The following is a 21,053-nucleotide window of genomic DNA, read 5'->3' on the forward strand; positions in this document are numbered from 1 at the left end:
GATAACTCACCCATAGAAATGGCCTCGGACAAACTCCTGGATACGAGCTTTGCTCTGGGCATGGAGGTTTTGGAATTCGTGCATAGCAGAGAACTTCTTGACATTCAAACCATTGGGAGTCACAATATCTGGATATGGAATGCATATGGAGATGGGTTTTGTAAAAAGTGGGGAGAGTTTTAGAACTTTAAGTTTCTGAATTTGATAGAACATATTTATGCAGAAAAATACATGTAAGCCACAGCAGGTGTTTTCTCAGATGCTTTCAAACATCCTTGGAAATACAATTGATCAATGCATTTGACAGCAACTGATTCAATGTATAGGAATGGATGGGGTAAAACAGACTCCAAGGAGAAGGAATGGGAGTGGTCTTTGTGACATTATAAGGAGCAAGCCAATCAGAACTAATAGTCTTAGTTGCAAATAAGAATAGAAATTCTCCTCCCTCGACATCCTTCTCTTTCGTCTGAAAAAAAATAAAGCAGGCTGATATTTTTAAAAAAATCATTGGATTTAATCAAAAATTCACAGTGCATTTAATATTGAATGATTGAAAATATTTTACAGAACTTTAAAGTGAATTTTAAAATGGCTATTTTATATTGGGACATTCTTTCTATCTAACAAAAGAAACTCAGATAATCAACCTTCAATGCACGACTTGCACCAACAGCATCTGATTAGTATTGTTCAAGGATTATAAAATTTCATTAAAAACTACAACACTTGAGATTCTGCATTCTATGCAAAGCAACTGATTTCCTTGTAATGTTATTCAGTACGTTCATAAATCCAAAGAAGACTTAAACTGGACAGGATCTTGTCACACAGAGCAAACTTTTCGCTTTTAAGGCAACTCACCAGGTTTCCGTTTTAACAGATGTTCAGCTTCTACTGCTGTGATCTGAGAAACTGTACTAAAAACATGTGTGCAGTGGACAGCAGCTCTCTCCATACAATAACGATGGTAAATTTGCCGATCTCCAGCCTCCTTATCCACATTAAACTGGGGACAAGACAAAGTGTATTAAATATCCTGAAACACACAGATTGCACAGAGTAACAGCAGGAAAGAATATAGCTTTACGATTAAATTACAGTACAGGTAGTTCTCAATTTACGACCCCAATTGAGCCCAAAATGTCTGTTGCTAAGTGAAACAGTTAAGTGAATTTTGTCCCATTTTATGACCTTTTATCACCCTTGTTAAGTGAATCACTGCAGTTTTATATTAATAACATGGTTGTTAAGTGAATCTGGCTTCCTCATTGACTCTGCATGTCAGAAAGGTTGCAAAAGGTGATCACATGACCCTGGGACACTGCAACTGTCATAAATATGAATCAGTAGCCCAGCACCCAAATTTTGATCACATGCTCATGAGGATGCAGCAATGGTCGTTAAGTGTGAAAAATGGTCAGAAGACACTTCCTTTTTAGTAAAGTTATAACTTTGAACGGTCACTAAATGAACTTTTCTAAGTCAATTGCTACCTGTAGTATCTTGAAAGTTGAACAAAGGAGATTGCAATCCAGTAGTCAGATTTCCAAGATTCTAAGAACGTAATTCTACATTTTTCCTTTGTGAAAACTCTTCTGTAATCCTCTCACAAGTGCTAACACAGGGGTGTCCAAACATGCTGGCTGGGGAATTCTGGGAGTTGAAGTCCACAAGTCATAAAGTTCCCAAGTTTGGACACCCCTGTGCTAACACATGGATTCCTAGACTGAAAAACCCAGGTAGCTTTTTTAAAAAATGTTTTCTCTCATTAATCCAGTTCCAACTACAGGTAGCCCTCGACTTACGACCATCATTGAGCCCAAAGTTTCTGTTGTTGAGTGTGACATTTATTGAGTTTTGCCCCATTTTAATGAACTTTCTTGCCTCAGTTGTTAAGTGAATTACTGCAGTTGATAAGTTAGTAGCACAATTGTTAAGTGAATCTGGCTTCCCACTAACTTTGTTTGTCAGAAGGTCATCAAAGTTGATCACATGATCTTGGGACACAGCAATGGTCATAAATATGAACCAGTTGCCAAGCATCTGAATTTTGATCACAAGATCATAGGGATGCTGCAAACTGTGAATAATTGTCATAAGTTGCATTTTCCAGTGCCATTGTCACTAAACGAACTGTTGTAAATCGAGGACTACCTGTATTTCATTTTTGTTCTGCCCAAATTTTCATCCTCACATCTTTACACAGATGTAATTACTGTAGGCATCTTTGCTCAAAGACTAGATACAATAACATCTCCAGTCTACCTGGTAGGCATATTTAGACTACTATCAGTAAAGATGTGAGGATGAATCATATTTTCTGCGCAATAAAAATATTGTTTAAGGGCTGGTTAAGTCTGCCCCACACATCCCTTCGGCCGATCCGCTCACACAGAGAGGGACTCCTCCGGGTGCTGTCCACTAGGCTGTGCCAGCGGGCGACGCCCAGGGGAAGGGCCTTCTCTGCGATGGGCCTGACCCTCTGGAATGACCTTCCCCCTGATATTAGAACAACCACGGACCTCGGCTCCTTCCGTAAGAAGCTCAAAACCCACCTGTTTAATCTAGCCGGCCTGGCCTAATTCCAGCTCTCCCACCTCAGTCTGTATTTTTTAAATTTCATGGGTTGGTCTTAGGCTAAGTTTTAACTTTTATAAACTTGTACAGGGGTTTAAAGTTTAATCCGATTTTAATTATATTTATTATTATTTGTATGGTTTTTAATTTGGTACCTGTACACCGCCCCGAGTCCCTTCGGGGAGAGGGGGCGGTCTAGAAATCAAATCAAATCAAATAAATAAATAAATAAATAAGCGTGATTTCTTTGACCACTGCTTCCTTAAGGGGAAATGGTTCCTGTTTCCTAGAACTGCTTCACTTATGCACTAAAACTTGAATGAAAAGCTGGGGGGGGGGGGGCAAGGGTCAGCAATCTCTTTAGGCACAACCTTAGGCAATAATTTGCTCTCTCTTAAAATTAAAACACTTTGAAATCTTGCAATCGGGTCTCCTATAAGAACAGAATCTTTGTGAGATTGCAGCTGCTTTTTAATATCCATTTAATTGGCAGAGCTATCATTGGACATCTGCAAGGAATTTTAAGGAATGTATTGCCACCTCCTATGCAGGGATTTTGGGAGATGGGAAGATAAGAACTTGAGCCTCTTGGGCAGAATTGAGGGCAGTTGAAAGAAAAGTTCTTATTCTCTAAGCAGCCCAAAGCACTCAGTAAAAAGGGCAAAAACAGGACAGGTCAGTTTCCCATTTTTACCAACAGAAGAGAATATGTGCAGCTCGGGATTGAATTATGGGATCCTCAGTGTTCTCTGAGCCTGGTGGCTTTCTTGCAAATATTTCATTACCATACTAGGTAATATTATTAGTGCAACAGAGAGTCGGCTTACTCCCTTTTTCTGTATAAGTGACTTGCTCTGACTGTGTTGGTGAGAGTGGTCTTGGTGGCTCCTTGATCAGGCTGTTGTTTACTGTTTGATTGATTGTCTGAGTTGGTAGATCCTTGAGTGGAGTATTGCTTACTGCTTGATTGTTGATCTAGTATTAATTTTGGTGTTAACTTCTATTTATCCAGGTACTGATGGCAGGCAAAGAGCTGTTTTGGTCATTTTGTTTTCTTTTTAGCTTTTTGACTGTCTCTTTTGAATGATATGTAGATGTTGTTTATATTTATGTGCCTGTTGATGGCTGATTTGTCTGAGTGCCACACTTCCATAAATTCCTATTTCTTCCCCTTGTTCTTGGATCCCGTAGTTTCACACCCCACCCACCAATTGATTTTCAATCCTAGCAATTAGAAGACTCACATTCTGCAGATTGTTGTAGAAGTCCACACTGCCTGCACACAGGTAGCGGCCAAGCAGGGTAGCATGGGTGGTGAAGATGGTAGCTATTGGAAGTTTCCGGATCCGACAGAGGAAGAGACCAACACCAGACAACCACTCATGGAAATGACCAATGATGAATGGCTTTTCTTCACATTGTGCAGAAAACTTTACAAAAAGCACAAAAAGAGAGTGAAGAGAAAGATGTTCGAAGAGAGGAAGAGAAGAAATTTTCTGATAGAAACATGTTCCCTTACCTCCCCTAGGAACCAGGCTGTGAGGAAGCCAAAGAGGACAGCGTCATTGGCCTCTCGGTCGTACCAGGGAATCCCAATGGAGCAGCTTTCCCACAATTCAGTCTTCCAGCGATCCAAGCTCCAAGCGGTTGCCCCAATGTCAATGAGAATCACATATGGACCTCCCTCAATCAACCAGCGGCCAAAGTAAACCTAGAAAGAAGTTAGAGACAGCAGATTAATGAATAGGAGAGGTATGAATTGACATTTTCGTATCTAATCCAGAGATATTCTGTAAAGCACAATCAACAAAGCATCAATCGTAAAAGTCAGTGCTCAGTTGAGCAAGTTTTATCATCAATTCAATAATATTCACACTCATGAAGTTATGTTGTAGATGAACAAGCATTTCGCCTCTCAGAATGTACATTTTACAATTTCAGGGGGGGGGGGAAGAAATGGTGAATCAGCACACTGCACACAGCAAAAAAAGATAAGGATCAGAGCGAGGAATAAAAAAGAAGGGGAATCCTATATAAGGAAGTTATCTATATACTCCTACTTTAAATCATCTGAATTTTCAGCTCTGCCCATTTACAGTTCAAACCTTGTTTTTGTGTTTTATGTGCTAGAAATATGATCCCCGCTTTCCTGCAGAAGTTGAAATAGCCCAATTTATATCCATTAGATTTATCAATGGAATTATAAAATAAACTTCTTAAAACTATTTACTATGTATATTTCCAAATCTGATGAGAATATCCTAGTAATTTATTTTTAACTGCCAAATTCTCCTTGTTTTCAGTGGACCCTGTAAATTACGATTTTAATCCATAACACTCTTTTTCTCCTTTATCTCTCACACTTGCTTTAACCTATGATATCATCATCCCTTGTCCACACATTTCACATACCAAAGTATGCATCTAGTGTGTTTAGATCTCTAAATTTAGTCTCTGGTTCATGTTACCTCAACTCAATTTTATAAAAGGTCGCTTGCCTGGGGTTGTTTTTTTGCTGGGCAATCCAAAATAACCTCTTGCTCTGAAATGAGGTTACGAACTACAAAAATCAAATAAACAAGAAGGATACTGAATATATCATATATGTACCTTCTATATTTGAAATAGTTAATATCTATATTCAATAGTTCCAGCATACATTTCAGTTTGTTTTTTACACCAGTTTTCTCCTACTCACTTGTAACTGTTTCATCAGGGAGCTGATCATAATATCTTTGCTATCATATCCAATTTGGAACCAGTATTTAAATGATGCAAAGATAAGCCAAAATTCCTGGCTAACTGGATGAATATACAAATCTGTGCTGGATTTATAATCCTAGTTTTGAGAGCTGTAAACCATCACCCTGAGTTTTATCAGAGTGGGTGGGCTCAGTTTATTAATGGAAGGGACTTGTATAAGCCCTAAATCATGGTTTAACCAGCTTTATATAGTTGGATATATGTCTCTCACACACACACATACACACATGAAGCCCCACAAACCAAATATACATAGAACATACCAATACATTTTTCTTGTGATTGGCTTCACCTTCTTGTAGTAAAGGAATACCAGCAAGTGTGGCTATTTGCATTTGTACAATAATCAACAGTGAGAAAATAACTGGGCGTTATCTTAATATTTTAAAGTATTTCTGGCAAGACTTTCTTACAGATATGCAGTGGCACCAAATCCCACAATACAAATCTTTTGCTTAGCAATGTTCTAGTGACTATAAAGCTGACATGAGACTCCCTGGTTCCTTTAGCAGTCATGGGACCACAATGCTCCTCACTGACAAGGGTGAAACTGTTTCAGAGGCCGCGGGAGGCCCCTTTACAGGGTAGGGCAGAGGAATTTGGGAAATATCTGCAGGATAAAGTCGCTCAAATCCGGAAGGATTGGGTCCCCTTCAGTGGCCCAGTCGAGACGCCAATGGCGAGTCTTGAGAAACCTTTTTGGGAGGAGTTTGACTTGGTTGTCATCGAGGATTTGGACAGATTGCATGGACGACTGCGACCTACCACATGTTTACTGGACCCGTGTCCCTCCTGGCTTGTACTGGCATCCTGGGAGGTTACACGCGACTGGCTCCTGGGCCTAGTGAACGCTTCGTTGGGTGAGGGGTCTCTTCCGGCTGCCTTGAAAGAGGCGGTGGTGAGACCCTTGCTCAAGAGGCCTTCCCTGGACCCTACGGAGCTGGCCAATTATCGTCCTGTCTCCAACCTTCCCTTTTTGGCGAAGGTTGTAGAGAGTGTGGTGGCTTCTCAGTTCCCACGACATCTGGAGGAGAATGATTATCTAGACCCACGCCAGTCCGGCTTTCGCCCCGGGCACAGTACAGAGACGGCCTTGGTCGCGTTGGTGGATGATCTCTGGAGGGCCAGAGATAGGGGTTGTTCCTCTATCCTGGTCCTATTAGACCTCTCGGCGGCTTTTGATACCATCGACCATGGTATCCTGTTGCACCGACTGGAGGGGTTGGGGGTCCGGGGCACCGTTTTGCGGTGGTTCGGCTCCTACCTCTCTGGCCGGACGCAACGTGTGTTGGCAGGGGAGCAGAGGTCGACCCTAAGCCCCCTTACTTGTGGGGTGCCACAGGGGTCGGTCCTCTCGCCACTCCTGTTCAACACATACATGAAGCCGCTGGGTGAGATCATCCGTGGTTTCAGGGTGGGATATCATCTGTATGCTGATGATACTCAGCTGTACATTTCCACCCCGAACCACCCCAACGAGGCCGTCGAAGTGATGTCCCGGTGTGTGGAAGCCGTACGGGTCTGGATGGATGACAACCGACTCAAGCTCAACCCTTCCAAGACGGAGTGGCTGTGGGTTCCGGCCCCCCGGTTCAACCAGTTAATTCCATCTCTGGCCATTGGGGGCATTCAACTCGCCCCCGTGGAGCGGGCGTGCAATTTGGGTGTCCTCCTGGATGCCAGGCTGTCCATGGATGACCATGTGACAGCCGTGGCCAGGGGGGCGTTCCACCAGGTTCGCCTGGTGCGCCAATTGCGCCCCCTATTGGACCGGGACGCCCTATGCACAGTCACCCATGCGCTGGTGACGTCTCGCCTGGACTACTGTAACGCTCTCTACATGGGGCTTCCCTTGAAATGCACTCGGAGACTGCAGTTGGTCCAGAATGCGGCCGCGCGGGTGATTATGGGGAGTACTAAGTACTCCCATATGACACCTCTCCTGCGCGAGCTGCACTGGCTTCCTGTGGTCTATCGGGTGCGTTTCAAGGTCTTGATTACTATCTTTAAAGCGCTCCATGGCTCAGGACCTAGTTACCTGCGGGATCATATTCTGCCCCATACATCCCTACGACCCATCCGCTCGCACAGAGAGGGACTTCTCCAGGTGCCGTCCACCAGACAGTGCCATGGGGCGGCGCCTAGGAGCAGAGCCTTCTCTGTGGCGGGCCCAGCCCTGTGGAATGACCTCCCCCCGGATATTAGGACCACTACTTACCTCCACTCCTTCCGTATAAAGCTCAAGACCCACCTATTCCAAATAGCCGGCCTGGCTCAATCATAACTTCATAACGCTCCTGATGGGTTTTTTAATTCAGTAATTTTATTTAATGGGATTTTAAATTGTGTTTTTTAATTGTCTTTCACTTATGAGTCTACCTCCTCCATGCACATGTATATGTCTTTGTTCTTTATGTATATATGTTTGTCTTTATCTGTATTTTATCTGTTTTGATTGTACGCCGCCCCGAGTCCTTCGGGAGAGGGTTGCGGCTAATCAAATAAAATTATTATTATTATTATTCTAATTATTAACAACGTCCCAACAACAATGCCGCAACACTGGAAGTCTTTAAGAAGGCGTTGGATAGCCATTTGTCTGAAATCGTATAGGGTTTCCTGCCTACGCAGAGGGTTAGACTAGAAGACCTCCAAGGTCCCTTCCAACTCTGCTGTTGTATTCTATTGTAACGTTAGAAAACTATAGATTCCCCTTTTATCTACACCTGTACCTTGAAATAAGATGCCTTCCCATGCAAATATTCCCCATACTTGTGGGTTGCATCACGGTGATGCAATTTTGATGTCTGTAGCATAATGGCCTGTAGCATAAATCTACCTCAAATTTCCTAAAAGTATTTTGCAGACTTTCAAGATCCAGGGATTTGGGTGGGATCTCCATATTCATGCCATATCTTCATGGATTTGGCAGTTGAGAAGAAGTAAAAGTAAATGCCTCGCATTAGAAAGATCTTCAACGGCAACTAACATTTCTTTCTAATCCTCTCATGTGGGAAGCCCAAACTTCTCTTGATGTAAAGACGAAAAATATTGGTCCACCAACAGGCAGAAATATTTAGAGACACTCCACTGGAGATGGTCTAGAGATGGAGAATGTTCCTTTTACTTTGAGGAAGAAGATGAATAAGATATCTGCAGGATGCCGTTTCCTGGACAGAACCTCCACAATTCTAGTCCTGCAGAAAGAATTAGTAGGGTAATTATGACTTCCACAGCTTCTTTCGAAGTGTTTTAAGGTGTTCAGGTGCAAAATAGTCCAATTGCAAAAGATGAAGTCATCTTTGCTGGCTGAAGGAAGATTGAGGCTTCTAAACAGCCTTTAAGCAAAGTTTCCAACTCCCTCATAATTTGGTCCCATTTCTTCCATTGATGGTGGACCCATTTAATTAACAGAATAACAGAGTTGGAAGGGACCTTGGAGGTCCTCTAGTCCAACTCCCTGCTCAGGAATCCTGTTGTCCCACTGCTTAAGAAACCTTATACTATTTCAGATAAATGATTGTCCAATCTCTACTTAAAAACTTCCAGTATTGGCACATTCACAACTTCTGGAGGCAAGTTGTTCCACTGATTAATTAGCACTTAGATTTATATACCGCTTCACAGTGCTTTTACAGTAGTTTTACAGAGTCAGCATATTGCCCCCAACATCTGGGTCCTCATTTTACCCACCTCGGAAGGATGGAAGGCTGAGTTAACCTTGAGCCTGGTGAGATTCCAACTGCCAAACTGCAGGCAGATGGCAGTCAGCAGAAATAGCTTGCAGTATTGCATTCTAACCACTGCACCACTACGGCTCTTAATTGCTGTCAGGAAATTTTTCTTAGTTCTAGGTTGCTTCTCTCTTTGATTAGTTTCCATCCATTGTGTTGTGTATTCCACCAGAGGGCGCTGTGCTCGAAGCTGATTGGCTCCCGCTCTGACAGCCCGGCATATATAAAGGCTGTCAGAGCAGGGCACAGCTGTTGCCTGTTAGCTACGCGCTCTCTCTGTCACCCGGGTTCCACCAGACTGGAACATTGGCGACGAAGGTGGGATACACAGGAGAGGAGCCCAGGCAGAGCTGTTGAAGTCACTAAGCTGAGCTGAGTCACAGAGCTGAATTTTTCCCTCAGGGGAAACACTCGACGAGAGGTTGAGTGAGTCACTGATTGAAGCGGGCCGCAGATTACCCCCACAGGAAGAAGATTCTCCTCAGAATGGCATCGATGAACACTCTGGCTGTGTTTAATGGGGCCACAGAGACTTGGGACTCTTTCATCTCCCGATTCGAATGTTTTTTAGAAGCCAACGACTATACCAATTTAACTGAACAGAGGAAAAAGTCGTGCTTCCTAAATTTATGTGGAACTGAAATGTTCAATTTGGCAGGGAATTTAGTTGCCCCTCATACGCTCCAGACAGTGTCCTGGGATGAGCTAATGGAGAGATTGAAAAGCCATTACGCCCCCACTCCATCTCGCACAACGAGGAGGTTTGCTTTCTACAGGTGGTTTCAACGTGAGGGAGAGTCTATAAATGATTACGTGGCTGCGTTAAGGGCCGCTGCTCTCCACTGTAAATTTAAAGATTTGGATGAGGTACTGACAGACTAAATTGTGTGTGGGGGGGGTTAGAGACCTTCGCATCCAGCATCGCCTGCAAGCAAGCCAGAGCTGGATTTGCAGACGGCTCTGGATGAAGCTCGGGCAGTGGAACTGTCAAATAAATCCACTGACGAGATTCAGGGCCTCTCTAAGCTCCCTACGGCCGATAAACACGCAGAGGTTCATCACGAAGACGTTTTCGACAACGACGGGGCAGATGGCAACAATGACATCCATCGTTTGAGAACGGAGCAAGCCAGAAGTCGGCAGGGTAAGAGCAACCCCCAAATTAACTGCCCCGGGTGCGCAGGTAGGCATGATAGAGCGGAGTGCCGTTTTAAAAACGCTACCTGCCTCCGCTGTGGGAGAAGAGGTCATTTGGCTAGGGTCTGCAGGGCTGCGGCGCCTTGCGCAAGCGCTCTTGAAGGCAGCTCGCAAAATAGTAGCCAAAGTGTTAAAAAACCTTTCAGATCAGGCAAGCCTCAGAGTTACAGGAAAAAGGACTCCTGTTTCTCATTGCAGGATGACAGGGAAGAAGCCGAAGTGGACATGATTGTCCATAGCCCACGGGGTAAGATTTTCCTGACAGTAAGACTGGAAGGCAGACCCTGTAAAATGGAGATTGACACGGGGTCAGCCGTTTCCATTGTTTCTTGGGCCACCATCAAACGACTGGTGCCCTCGATTTCCAAAGCCAGCCTTAAGCCCTGTCAGCTGAGGTTAAGGGATTTCCAAGGGAAATCCATCCCAGTCCTGGGAAAATACAATTGTCAGGTCTCCTTTAAACAGTACCGTAAGCAGCTGCCTCTCATAGTGGTCAATGGGCCACGGCCGAGCTTGCTAGGTTTGGAATGGTTTGAGGCCCTTGGATTAGCCATTACTGGCATAAATCAGATCCAGAGCAATCCTCATCTGGATATGCTGATCAAAGAGTTCCCTGATGTATTCGGTGAGGGTCTGGGGAAGTACACCGGTACCCCCATTTCATTTAATCTAGACCCCCAGGTTCCCCGACGGCTGAAGCCACGCAGAGTGCCTTTCACATTGAAACCAAAGGTAGATGCGGAGATAGATAAGCTGCTGGCCCAAGGGATATTAGAGCTTATAGACCATGCTAAGTGGGAGACCCCAATAGTCATTCCAGTTAAGGGGGACGGATCTGTGAGGATCTGTGGGGACTTTAAGAGTACCCTCAATCGCGCCCTGCAACAGAGCGCATACCCCGTGCCCGTGGTACAGCACCTGCTGCATTCTTTGGGCCAGGGCACCGTTTTTGCGAAATTAGACCTTGCCCAAGCTTATCAGCAGTTGCCTGTGGATGAGGCAACTGCTGAAGCCCAAACCATCGTCACGCATAGAGGGGCATTTAAGTGCAACCAACTCCAATTTGGAGTCAGTGTGGCACCGGGGCTATTCCAAAATTTGATGGAAAGGCTATTGCAGGGCATACCTGGCGTCGTGCCATATTTTGACGACGTCCTGGTCTCTGCCCGTTCCCTGACTAACCTCTTGGCCCGTTTACGCTCCGTGCTTCGTCGTTTCCGAAGTGTAGGGTTAAAGCTAAAAACCACAAAATGCAAAATTGCGGTGCCCCAAGTAGAATTTCTGGGTTTCCTAATTGATGGCAAAGGAATTCATCCGGCCCCAGAAAAAGTGATGGCCATTAAACAGGCTCCAACGCCTACCTCAAAAGCCGAATTGCAAGCTTTTCTTGGACTTTTAAATTTTTATAACATCTTTTTGCCGCACAAGGCGTCCGTGGTGGAGCCTCTCCACAGGTTATTAGACCGCTCAGCTAAATGGATCTGGGATAAAAGGGAAGCCTCTGCTTTTGAGAGTGTTAAGAAATTGCTAACCTCTGACAGAGTCCTCCACCAATTCAACGAGGCGCTTCCTGTAGTCTTAACTTGCGATGCCTCTCCCTAAGGCTCCATGGTCACGAGTGCATATGGACTTGGCTGGCCCAGTGAAGGGTCAAATGTTTCTTGTAATTGTAGATGCATATTCAAAATGGGTTGATATTGCATTATTGTCTTCTACAACTGCTAATGCTATTGTAAAGGTATTAAGAGGGCTATTTGCCACCCATGGGCTACCTGATCTTGTCATCTCTGACAATGGGCCCCAATTCACGTCAGCCTTCCTGAGCTCGTTTCTCACTCAGATAGGGGGTCCGACATGCATTTGTAGCCCCCTTTAACCCCGCGGCCAATGGTCTGGCAGAACGCGCGGTACGAACGGCTAAGGAAGCATTAGCCAGGTTTGGCCCCCAGAACTGGCAGGAGGACATTGACAAGTTCCTCCTATGGCAACACGCTACTCCTTGCTCCACCACCAATAAAAGCCCAGCGGAGCTATTAATGGGTCGGCGCATCAGGACCACCCTAGACCGGCTGCACCCTGACTATGCCCCTGAGCGTCCCCTAGACTCCCACAGCACAATAAAGGGTTTTGATATTGGCGCCCAGTTGATGGGATCAGGTTTGTCTACATTCAGGTTCTTTGATGGGTAGAAGGTGATGGGGGGTGATGTGGATAAGCAGGGGAGCTTTCTCAGTGTGCACACTTAAGCTGTGGCATACTTTGCCCTGGGCAGCTCAATTCTTATGTTGCTTTTGCCTCTGTCTATGGAGATTCTCAGTCATCCAGATCATGGTTGTCCCAAAGGTGCTTTTTCAAGAGGCAACTGGATTTCCTTGTTTTTTCTTGAATGGTGTGGTGTATGAATGGTTTTCCAGAAAAACGGCAGACTACAGGAACCATTTGCACTTCAGTTTGAGGTGCAGTCAACACAGACTTATCCCCAACAGCCTGCTCCTGTCTTCAATAGATATGCAAGGAATTACGTAGGCCACCCCCTTTGGGTTCAAGGGGTAATCAAACAAATCACGGGCCCCTGCTCTTATACAGTAGAGCTGGAGGATGGCCGGGTGTGGAAACGGCATCTGAACCAGCTAAGAAGCCGGCGGGAAACCGCAGCGGAAACAAATAGGCAGGGCCTGCCCCTGCAAACGTCAAACAACGAAGAGCCTAGGCCTCGGTCTGTTTCCCCAGCTCAATCCACAGATAGTAATAACTCTAACCAAAGGGCCTTACCTGTTCTTCCCCAAGTGTCTCCAGCGTCGTCAAGGAGGGAGGAGGAAAGGTCTGGGTCCAGAAGGTCAGTAAGTCCAGAAACTGGGGCAGAAATTCTCCCCAGAAGGTCCGGGCGCATTCGACACCGCCCGAGGTATTTACGCGACTACGCATGTGCATTCTAAGTGTGAAGGAGTGTTGTGTATTATAGTTTTCCCTCTGGTCCGTTCCACCAGAGGGCGCTGTGCTCGAAGCTGATTGGCTCCCGCTCTGACAGCCCGGCATATATAAAGGCTGTCAGAGCAGGGCACAGCTGTTGCCTGTTAGCTACGCGCGCGCTATGACAGCCACGCTGGCAACCATTGTTATTCAATAAAGCTGTTAGCTGCTTTTGAAGTCCTGGCTTGCCTCTCTCTGTCACCCGGGTTCCACCAGACTGGAACACATTGCTTCTCATCCTGCTTTCAGGAGCTTTGGAGAATAGCTTGACTCCCTTATTTTTGTGGCAACCCCTGAGATATTGGAACACTACTATCGTGTCACGACTAGTCTTCCGTTTCCCTAAACTACCGTATTTTTGGAGTATAAGACGCTCCTTTTTCCCTCAAAAAAGTGGGTGAAAATCTGGGTGCATCTTATACACTGAATACAGCATTTTTGGTCTCCTGAAACCCCGCTCCCTTTGCAAAAATGACCGTGCATAGCCTTTAGGAGGCTTCCAGAGTGCTCCTGGGGGCTGGAGAGGGCAAAAATGAGTGAAAAACAAGCTGTTTTTTGCTCATTTTTGCCCCCCCCCCCAGTTCCTAGGAGCACTCTACAAGTCTCCTAAAGGCTGTTCATGCCCTTTTTTTGGACAAAAAACAGGCCCGTTTTCACAAAAAATGGCTGTTTTTGAGAGGTCTGCAGAGTGCAAAAACTTTTTTTTTTTAATTTGCCTCTTCAAAATCTTGGTGTGTCTTATACTCTGAAAAATTGGTAGATATACCCAATTCCAGCAACTGTTCTTTATATGCTTTAGCCTCCAGTCCCCTAATCATTTTTGTTGCTCTTCTCTGCACCCTTTCTAGACTCTCAACATCCTTTTTACATTGTGGCGACCAAAACTGGATGTGTTATTCCAAGTCTGGCCTTACTAAGGCATTATAAAGTGGTATTAACACTTCATGTGATCTTGATTCTAATTTATTTAACTATGATAAGACTCATTTCTTTTTGTTTCCTTGTCCTTTTTAATGTATCAAAAGTATACAAAGGAAAAAAAGGAGAACTAATTTTAAAAAGGAACAAACAAATTTAGAAGAGTTGTTTCAAAATGTTCACGTAGTCCAGAGTTATTTATTACACAAAAATTGTGGATCCCTGGAAGTACAGTAATATCTCAAATATTGTCCACAGACCTTCCAAAGTGAATTAAAATAATAATTTTAAATATTGAATAAATCTTGTACAATTTCAGCATTCTCATGGAAGACTTAACAAGATTTTAGAGTGAGATTGCTGGGATTCTAGCCGTATGATTTTTGGAAACCTTATAACAACTCAGGATTTGTATAAGTGTCAGTGTACTGTAAGAATCTTCTGTTTCGTGGAATTTAGGCAACATTATACAATAAATCCATGACAGTTCATTTGGTGACGGGTCAAAATTACAATGAAAAAATGGCACTGAAAAAAGTGACTTATGACTGTTGTTCACATTTACGACCATTGCACCTCATAGTTACATCATCAAAATTCAGACATTTGGCAACTGACTCATATTTATGACTGTTGCACTATCATCCCAGGAGCATGTGGTCCCTTTTTGTGACTTTCTGGCAAGCAAAGTCAATGAGAAAGTCAGATTCGCTTAACAACTGTGTTACTAATTTAAGAATTGCAGTGATTCACTTAACAACTGTGGCAAGAAAGGGCAAAACTCATTTAACAAATGTCTCACTTAACAACAGAATTTTTGGGCTCAATTGTGGTCATAGGTTGAGGACTTCCTGCATTGGTTTACAAGGAAGTCTCTATGTTAGACTGGCCAACGTATTACAAAACTGATCATACGTTTCTATACTATAAGCATGTGGCATGGTGTGACTCACAAGGAAATATGGTCTACATCTTTTTCAACTTATTAAAAAGTATTACTGTATCTAAAAACCTGGATTCATCAAAACCTGAATGGTGGAGAGGGATAAGCATGGGTTCATCCAATGGTGATTACGAAACACTATAACTTGGAATGCAACGGGAGCAAATAGTAAAAAAACATGAAATTATAAAATAGGAAGGGTGATTGCCCAACTGCAATTTTGTAACTGAATTCTTAACTAATTGTTCAACACTAAACAGGAAGTAAGACAAAAATGGGTGACCTCCCCTTGATGGTTTAATGCATTCATGGATAATGCTTGAAATTATTAGTTGTGTAGTTTGGGGGACATTAATATATGTGCATTTTTGTGTGCATAAATGATTTCCAACAAATATTAGACAGAGTATATGATGCACTAAGAACTACGGCTCTAAACACTCCATTAGAGCTGAGGTGGTGCAGTGGTTAGAGTGCAATACTGCAGGCTAATTCTGGTGACTGCCAGCTGTGTGAAATTTGGCAGTTCGATTCTCATCAGCTCAAGGTTGTCTCAGCGTTCCATCCTTCTGAGGTTGGTAAAGTGAGAACCCAGATTGTTGGGGGCAATATGTGAAACTGTGAAGCAGTATGTAAGTCTAAGTGGTATTGCTATTGCTATCAGAAATCAAAGTTCTTACATTTGACAACAAAAATGAATACTTGTAAATTATTCACAAAGAGCAAAAATAGATGAATTTGCATCCATGATGTTTATTAAATATAAAGAAATGGACAAATTTTAAGATGTGCAAATGTTGAAAAAAATACACTAGTATATGGTCTATTATGAGAATGTCTATTGAAAAAGATAAAATGGATGCGTATTAATATAGATTTCTGCCTATATTTTACATGGAAATGAAAGTTGAGTATGTGAGAAGGAAAGCAGCAGGATGAGAATGGAGTTCTTAATAGTCAAGATTCAATCAGTGTTGAATGGATGAATCAAATATAAGAGAGACTTCTAGAAAAAATACACATTGAAATTCTTTGGTCATGTAAGAGAAATTAATACCATGTTTCCCTGAAAATATGACATGTCCTGAATATAAGGCCATGCCACATTTTTCGGGTGGACAAAAATATAATCCCTCTCCCGAAAATAAGGCCCCTGGACAACCCCCCCTCTGGCCAGGCAGAGTGCCACTCACCAACCTGGTGGTATCCCGAAGTGCCAAGCAGCGGGAACTGGGGGGGGGAGGCAAAGACACTTGCGTTGCTTGGCGCCTTTGGGATACCGCTAGATTGGTGAGTGGCGCTGTGCCCAGCTGGAGAGGGGGTTGCCGGGTAGCTGCTCTTTTGCGACCGGGCTCCCGAAGAGCGAATGGCTGTGTTGCGCTGTCACAGCAGTGCAACACAGTAGCCATGAAATGACCACACTTGCCGCATCAAGTGACCCGGCAACCCCCCTTTCCAGCCGGGCACAGCGCCATTCACTGACCTAGGGGTATTGCCAAGCTGCGTGAGTGCCTGTTTGCTGCCGTCCGGCTCCCGCGGCTGGTACCTTCAAAATGCTAGTGAATGGCGCTCTGCAAGGCTGGAGAAGGTGTGTGTGTGAGCAGCTGTTCCGCTCCTACTAGTCCTCCTCCCAGCCTCATGATGCCCTGGCCCACTCTTTCTGCAGAACCAGGGCACCTCCGCCTGCCGCTGCTGCCATCCCAGCATGGCTTTTTCGGCAGCTTGCAAACCAAGTCTTCTGGCAGTGGCTGCTCTGGGTATACGTTCTATGGTTGTACGCTCTATGGTTGTACTCTCTGGGAGTACACTCTGCTGGCAGCCAGCCCACAACCATAAAGCATACGCCCAGAGCGGCCACTGCCAGAAGACTGGGTTTAAAAGCTGCTCTGAAGTCTAGCTAACTAACCAGGGGTCTGGCGGCATAAAGAGTGGCCGTTTCATTTCCAGTGGCGCCGCTGGCCTTGGATGACGCTCTCTCGGGAACGCCAGCCCGTGTTTGAGTAACAAGCTGCTAGGATAGCATAAATCAGCTGTCCAGCAGTTTGAAAACCTCCCCCTCGGGAAAAGGGGGGAGGTGAGCTGTCTGGCATAGGGTAGAGGCGCCCAGCGGCCCCAGAAGCAATTCTGTGGCGTGACGGGTGTGAACTCCCCAGGAAGCCCGACAATCTCCTCATCACGGAATGCTTCTGGCTTTGCAGAAATAAAAGGCAGCGTCCACACCTGCAACTTCAACATTTATTCTACATCTGAACAAGAAGCAGGCAGAGCAAACCAGGAGGTCAACAAATTGCAAGTACAAGCCTTAACTCCGTAGATTATATCTCTTTCTGTAAACTTAAAGGGAACTTTTTTAAAAAAAAAATGGCGCCGGAATAATAAAGGGTGTGTTGAAAACGAAAGTGAAGCAGAAAGCTGATTAGCACTTGTTAAGTGCCTGTTAGTGCTGCTGGAAGACTTCAAAGAATAGGTGGACTTTCTGGACTGAACAAATTGGTTGTTTAAAAGCTTGATTTGAATATTTTGAAATGGCCTCTAAGCAGGCAAAATTCAATGTTTCAAAAAGTGCTGGCAGTTCGCCAGCACAATTGCAAAAGTTGCAATCTTTACTACCTCCGGTGGAAACATAATCACAAACCCTGACACTGAAGGCTCTACAAAATAACTTACAAAATGCATTAAAAGAACAGACAGTTGTCTTGGAGGGGAAAATTACAAGTGCCTTTAAAGATGTCTCTGATGAAATATCTGGAATTAAGGATTTAATCCAAACACGTAACCAAGAGATAAGGGAGGATATAGTTGAGGCACTTAAAGGATTATTTGGCTACGTAGCATCTCTCGATGAGAAGGTGGAATAAATTAATGAGGCTAATTCAAAGTTGGACAACAAACTTATGGAGGCACAAATTAAAATTGATAAGTCAGAGGCGGAGCTTACAATAATGCAATATAGAACAATGGAATTTGCCCTGAGGATAAGGGGGTTGAAACAACATAGCCAAGAAGATTTAAGAGAGATTTTTGCAGACGCTTTTGTCCAATTAACTGGGGAGCCAAAGACCGAATGCGTCTGGCAAATTGACAAAATTTACCGTGTTAATTCATGGATTGCAAGACAAAGACAACTGCCAAGAGATATTGTAATCTATTTTGTCACCAGGAAAATTAGGAATGAAATATTGCAAGCAACCTATAAAAACAAACTGCAAGTGGCAGGTCAAGATGTGATAGTATTGAAGGAAATCCCCCCCCAAATGTTGAGATCTAGAAAGGACTATGCATTTCTAGTGGACGAACTTAGAAAGCGCCAGATTCACTACAGATGGGAGACCCCAGCCAGATTGGTGGTGAACTACTTGGGAGAAAGACATCGCCTCAACTCTGTCTGGAAGGCAAAATATTTCTATAGCCTAGTACTAAAGGCAGGACGCCCTCCATCTCCGGGTCCCAAAGAAAGAAAAGAGACAGAGGACCCCAGGCAGCAAGATAATCAGGCACAAACTGGGGTTGTGAGTTTGCTGCAAGAAACAGAAAAAACCATGGAACAGAGACAAACCCGTGCGGCTACTAAACGTAAAGAACAAGAATTAAAGTCTCAACAAGCCCAGATGATAGTCCAAGATAATATAAACACGAGCACAGAAGCAGTGGGAGGAGCTAGACCAAAGGTGAAATCCCAGCAAGATTTCCAGGCAGCTCTTAGAAAGCTTCAGTGTGCTAAAGATGACAATTAAATTTCTAACATGGAATGGCAATGGCTTAAACTCACCACAAAAAAGGAAAAAAATATTTCACTACTTGAAACAATTTAAAAATGATGTAATTTGCTTACACGAAACACACATTAGAACACAGGATCAGAAATACTTGATGAACGCAAGACTGGGATCGCATTTTGTAGCATCTGCTCTGGAGAAGAAAAATGGTATAGTCATATATTTAAGAAAAGACTTAAAGGCTGAATTAATTGAAGCAGATCCTCAAGGTAGATATATTGCAATTGAACTATTAATAGAAGGAAAGAAAATACACTTAACAGGAGTATATGCTCCCAACCAACAACAAGAAAAATTTTATAAGTTGCTTCACACCAAATTAACACAATGGGGTTACAGATCCTGCGTTTACTGGGCGATTGGAATGGAGTACTGGATTCTGTTCAAGACAAGAAGAGGCTTTTTTAAAATACCCAAACACGAACAAGATTACCTAAATCCTTTTTTGATATGATGGATGACTTTGAACTGAGAGATATCTGGAGAGAATGGAATGTTAAAGAACGGGATTTCACATTCTTTTCTGATAGGCACCAATCCCTTTCAAGAATTGATTTTATACGAATTACAAATGATTTTTTTCCAGGGTAAAGAAGACTAAGATATGCCCGAGAACTTTAACAGATCACAACCCGGTTTGGATGGAACTTGAATATGGAGACCGATTCAGGAGGTCTTGGAGATTAAATGAAAATCTATTTAGATATGAGAAAAATGTTACGGAATGTAAAAAACTATTGAAAGAATATTTTGCTTTTAATATGCATAAGGGAATATCTATGGAAATGGTTTGGGACTCAAGTAAAGCATACGTGAGAGGCGTTTTAATAAATCTGAATAATGTTTATAGGCGCAGAAAAAGGGAGAAACAAAGGGAATTAGAGGAAGAGATTTAAAAAAAAGAGCAGGAGTTAATGTCTAAACCAGATGATAAGAAGACAAAAGAGATAATTACTTTATTGCAGTGCTTCTCAATTATTTTCTGTCATGCCCCCCCTAGGAAGAAGAAAACATTTCGCGCCCCCCCCCGCGCGACTGTAAATAGTCTAATTTGTCTATAAAATTGTTATAAGTACACCTCTGCATAACATAGCACACCGGTCTTTCCTCGACTCCCACCGTAGTCACATGCTTTCTTTCCCCTTTCCCTCTTACTTGTCTATCCTTCCTTCCACCCTCCCTTCCTCCTTCCCTTCCTTCCTGCCTCCCTTCCAGTTCCCTCCTTCCTCTTTCCCCCTGCCTGCCTGCCTTCTTTCCTCTTTCCCTATCCTCCTATCCTTCCTTTCTCCCTCCCTCCTTCCCTGCCTCCCTTCCAGTTCCATTCTTCCCTCCTTCCTTCTGCCTCCTTCCTGCCTGCTTGCCTTCTTTCCTCTTTCCCTCTTGCTTGTCTATCCTTCCTTCCACCCTCCCTTCCTCCTTCCCTTCCTTCCTGCCTCCCTTCCAGTTCCCTCCTTCCTCTTTCCCCCTGCCTGCTTGCCTTCTTTCCTCTTTCCCTCTTGCTTGTCTATCCTTACTCCCTCCTCCCTTTCTTCCCTCCCTCCCTGCCAGCAGCTCCTCCAGCATCCCAGCTGGAAGCAGCAGCACAACAGTCGCCGTTACCAGGGGCGAAGGGGTGGGGGTGGCAAGATCGGGCGACCGCCGCCCCTTTGTCCCTTCCCCAACAGCGGCTGTTGCGCTTCCGCTTCCAGACGGAATGTTGGCGGTGGAGCTGCTGGCGGGGAGGCGAGCTACCTGCATAAAGACGCCGCCGAGGGCATGGCAGAATATATCCCGGCTTGAAGTGGCAGCGCTGGGGACTGCTCAGAGACTCATCAGAGCCGCGGGCTGGAGCTGTGCAAAAAGTCTGCTTGGGCTGGGGGGGGGGAGGGAGGGAAGCCTGGGACAGCCATGCTTCCCTCCCTCCCACCCCCGCCCGAGCAGGCTTCTTGCACAGATCCAGCCCGCGGCTCTGATGAGTCTCTGAGCAGTCCCCAGCGCTGCTACTTCAAGCCGGGATATATTATGCCTCGCCCACGCCGCCGCCGTTGCACCCAGATGGAAAGGGAGCCTTCGCGCCCCCCTTTATGGAGCCTCGCGCCCCCCCAGGGGGGCGCGCCCCACTATTTGAGAACCGCTGCTTTATTGTGAGGGCAGTTCAATATGTTAATGTCAGACCAGATAGCCACTAATTTT

At 44.4% G+C, this 21,053-nt stretch overlaps 1 protein-coding gene across 3 annotated transcripts in view; it reads right to left on the reverse strand.

Annotated features, from left to right (window-relative positions):
- GYS1 (glycogen synthase 1) overlaps window positions 1-21,053 on the reverse strand; it is a 71,987-nt gene that overhangs the window by 25,240 nt on the left and 25,694 nt on the right. For all 3 annotated transcript variants that reach the window (XM_081970965.1, XM_081970963.1, XM_081970964.1), the window contains exons 4-7: window positions 4,100-4,291; window positions 3,825-4,010; window positions 865-1,009; window positions 11-128 (exon numbers count right to left, since the gene is read on the reverse strand). In XM_081970965.1, coding sequence (XP_081827091.1) covers window positions 11-128; window positions 865-1,009; window positions 3,825-4,010; window positions 4,100-4,291 — 641 coding nt within the window. The remainder of the gene's footprint in view (window positions 1-10; window positions 129-864; window positions 1,010-3,824; window positions 4,011-4,099; window positions 4,292-21,053) is intronic.

This window comes from Natrix helvetica, assembly GCF_964273705.1.
Source record: "Natrix helvetica genome assembly, chromosome: Z".
In the NCBI taxonomy this organism is placed as follows: Eukaryota; Metazoa; Chordata; class Lepidosauria; order Squamata; family Natricidae; genus Natrix; species Natrix helvetica.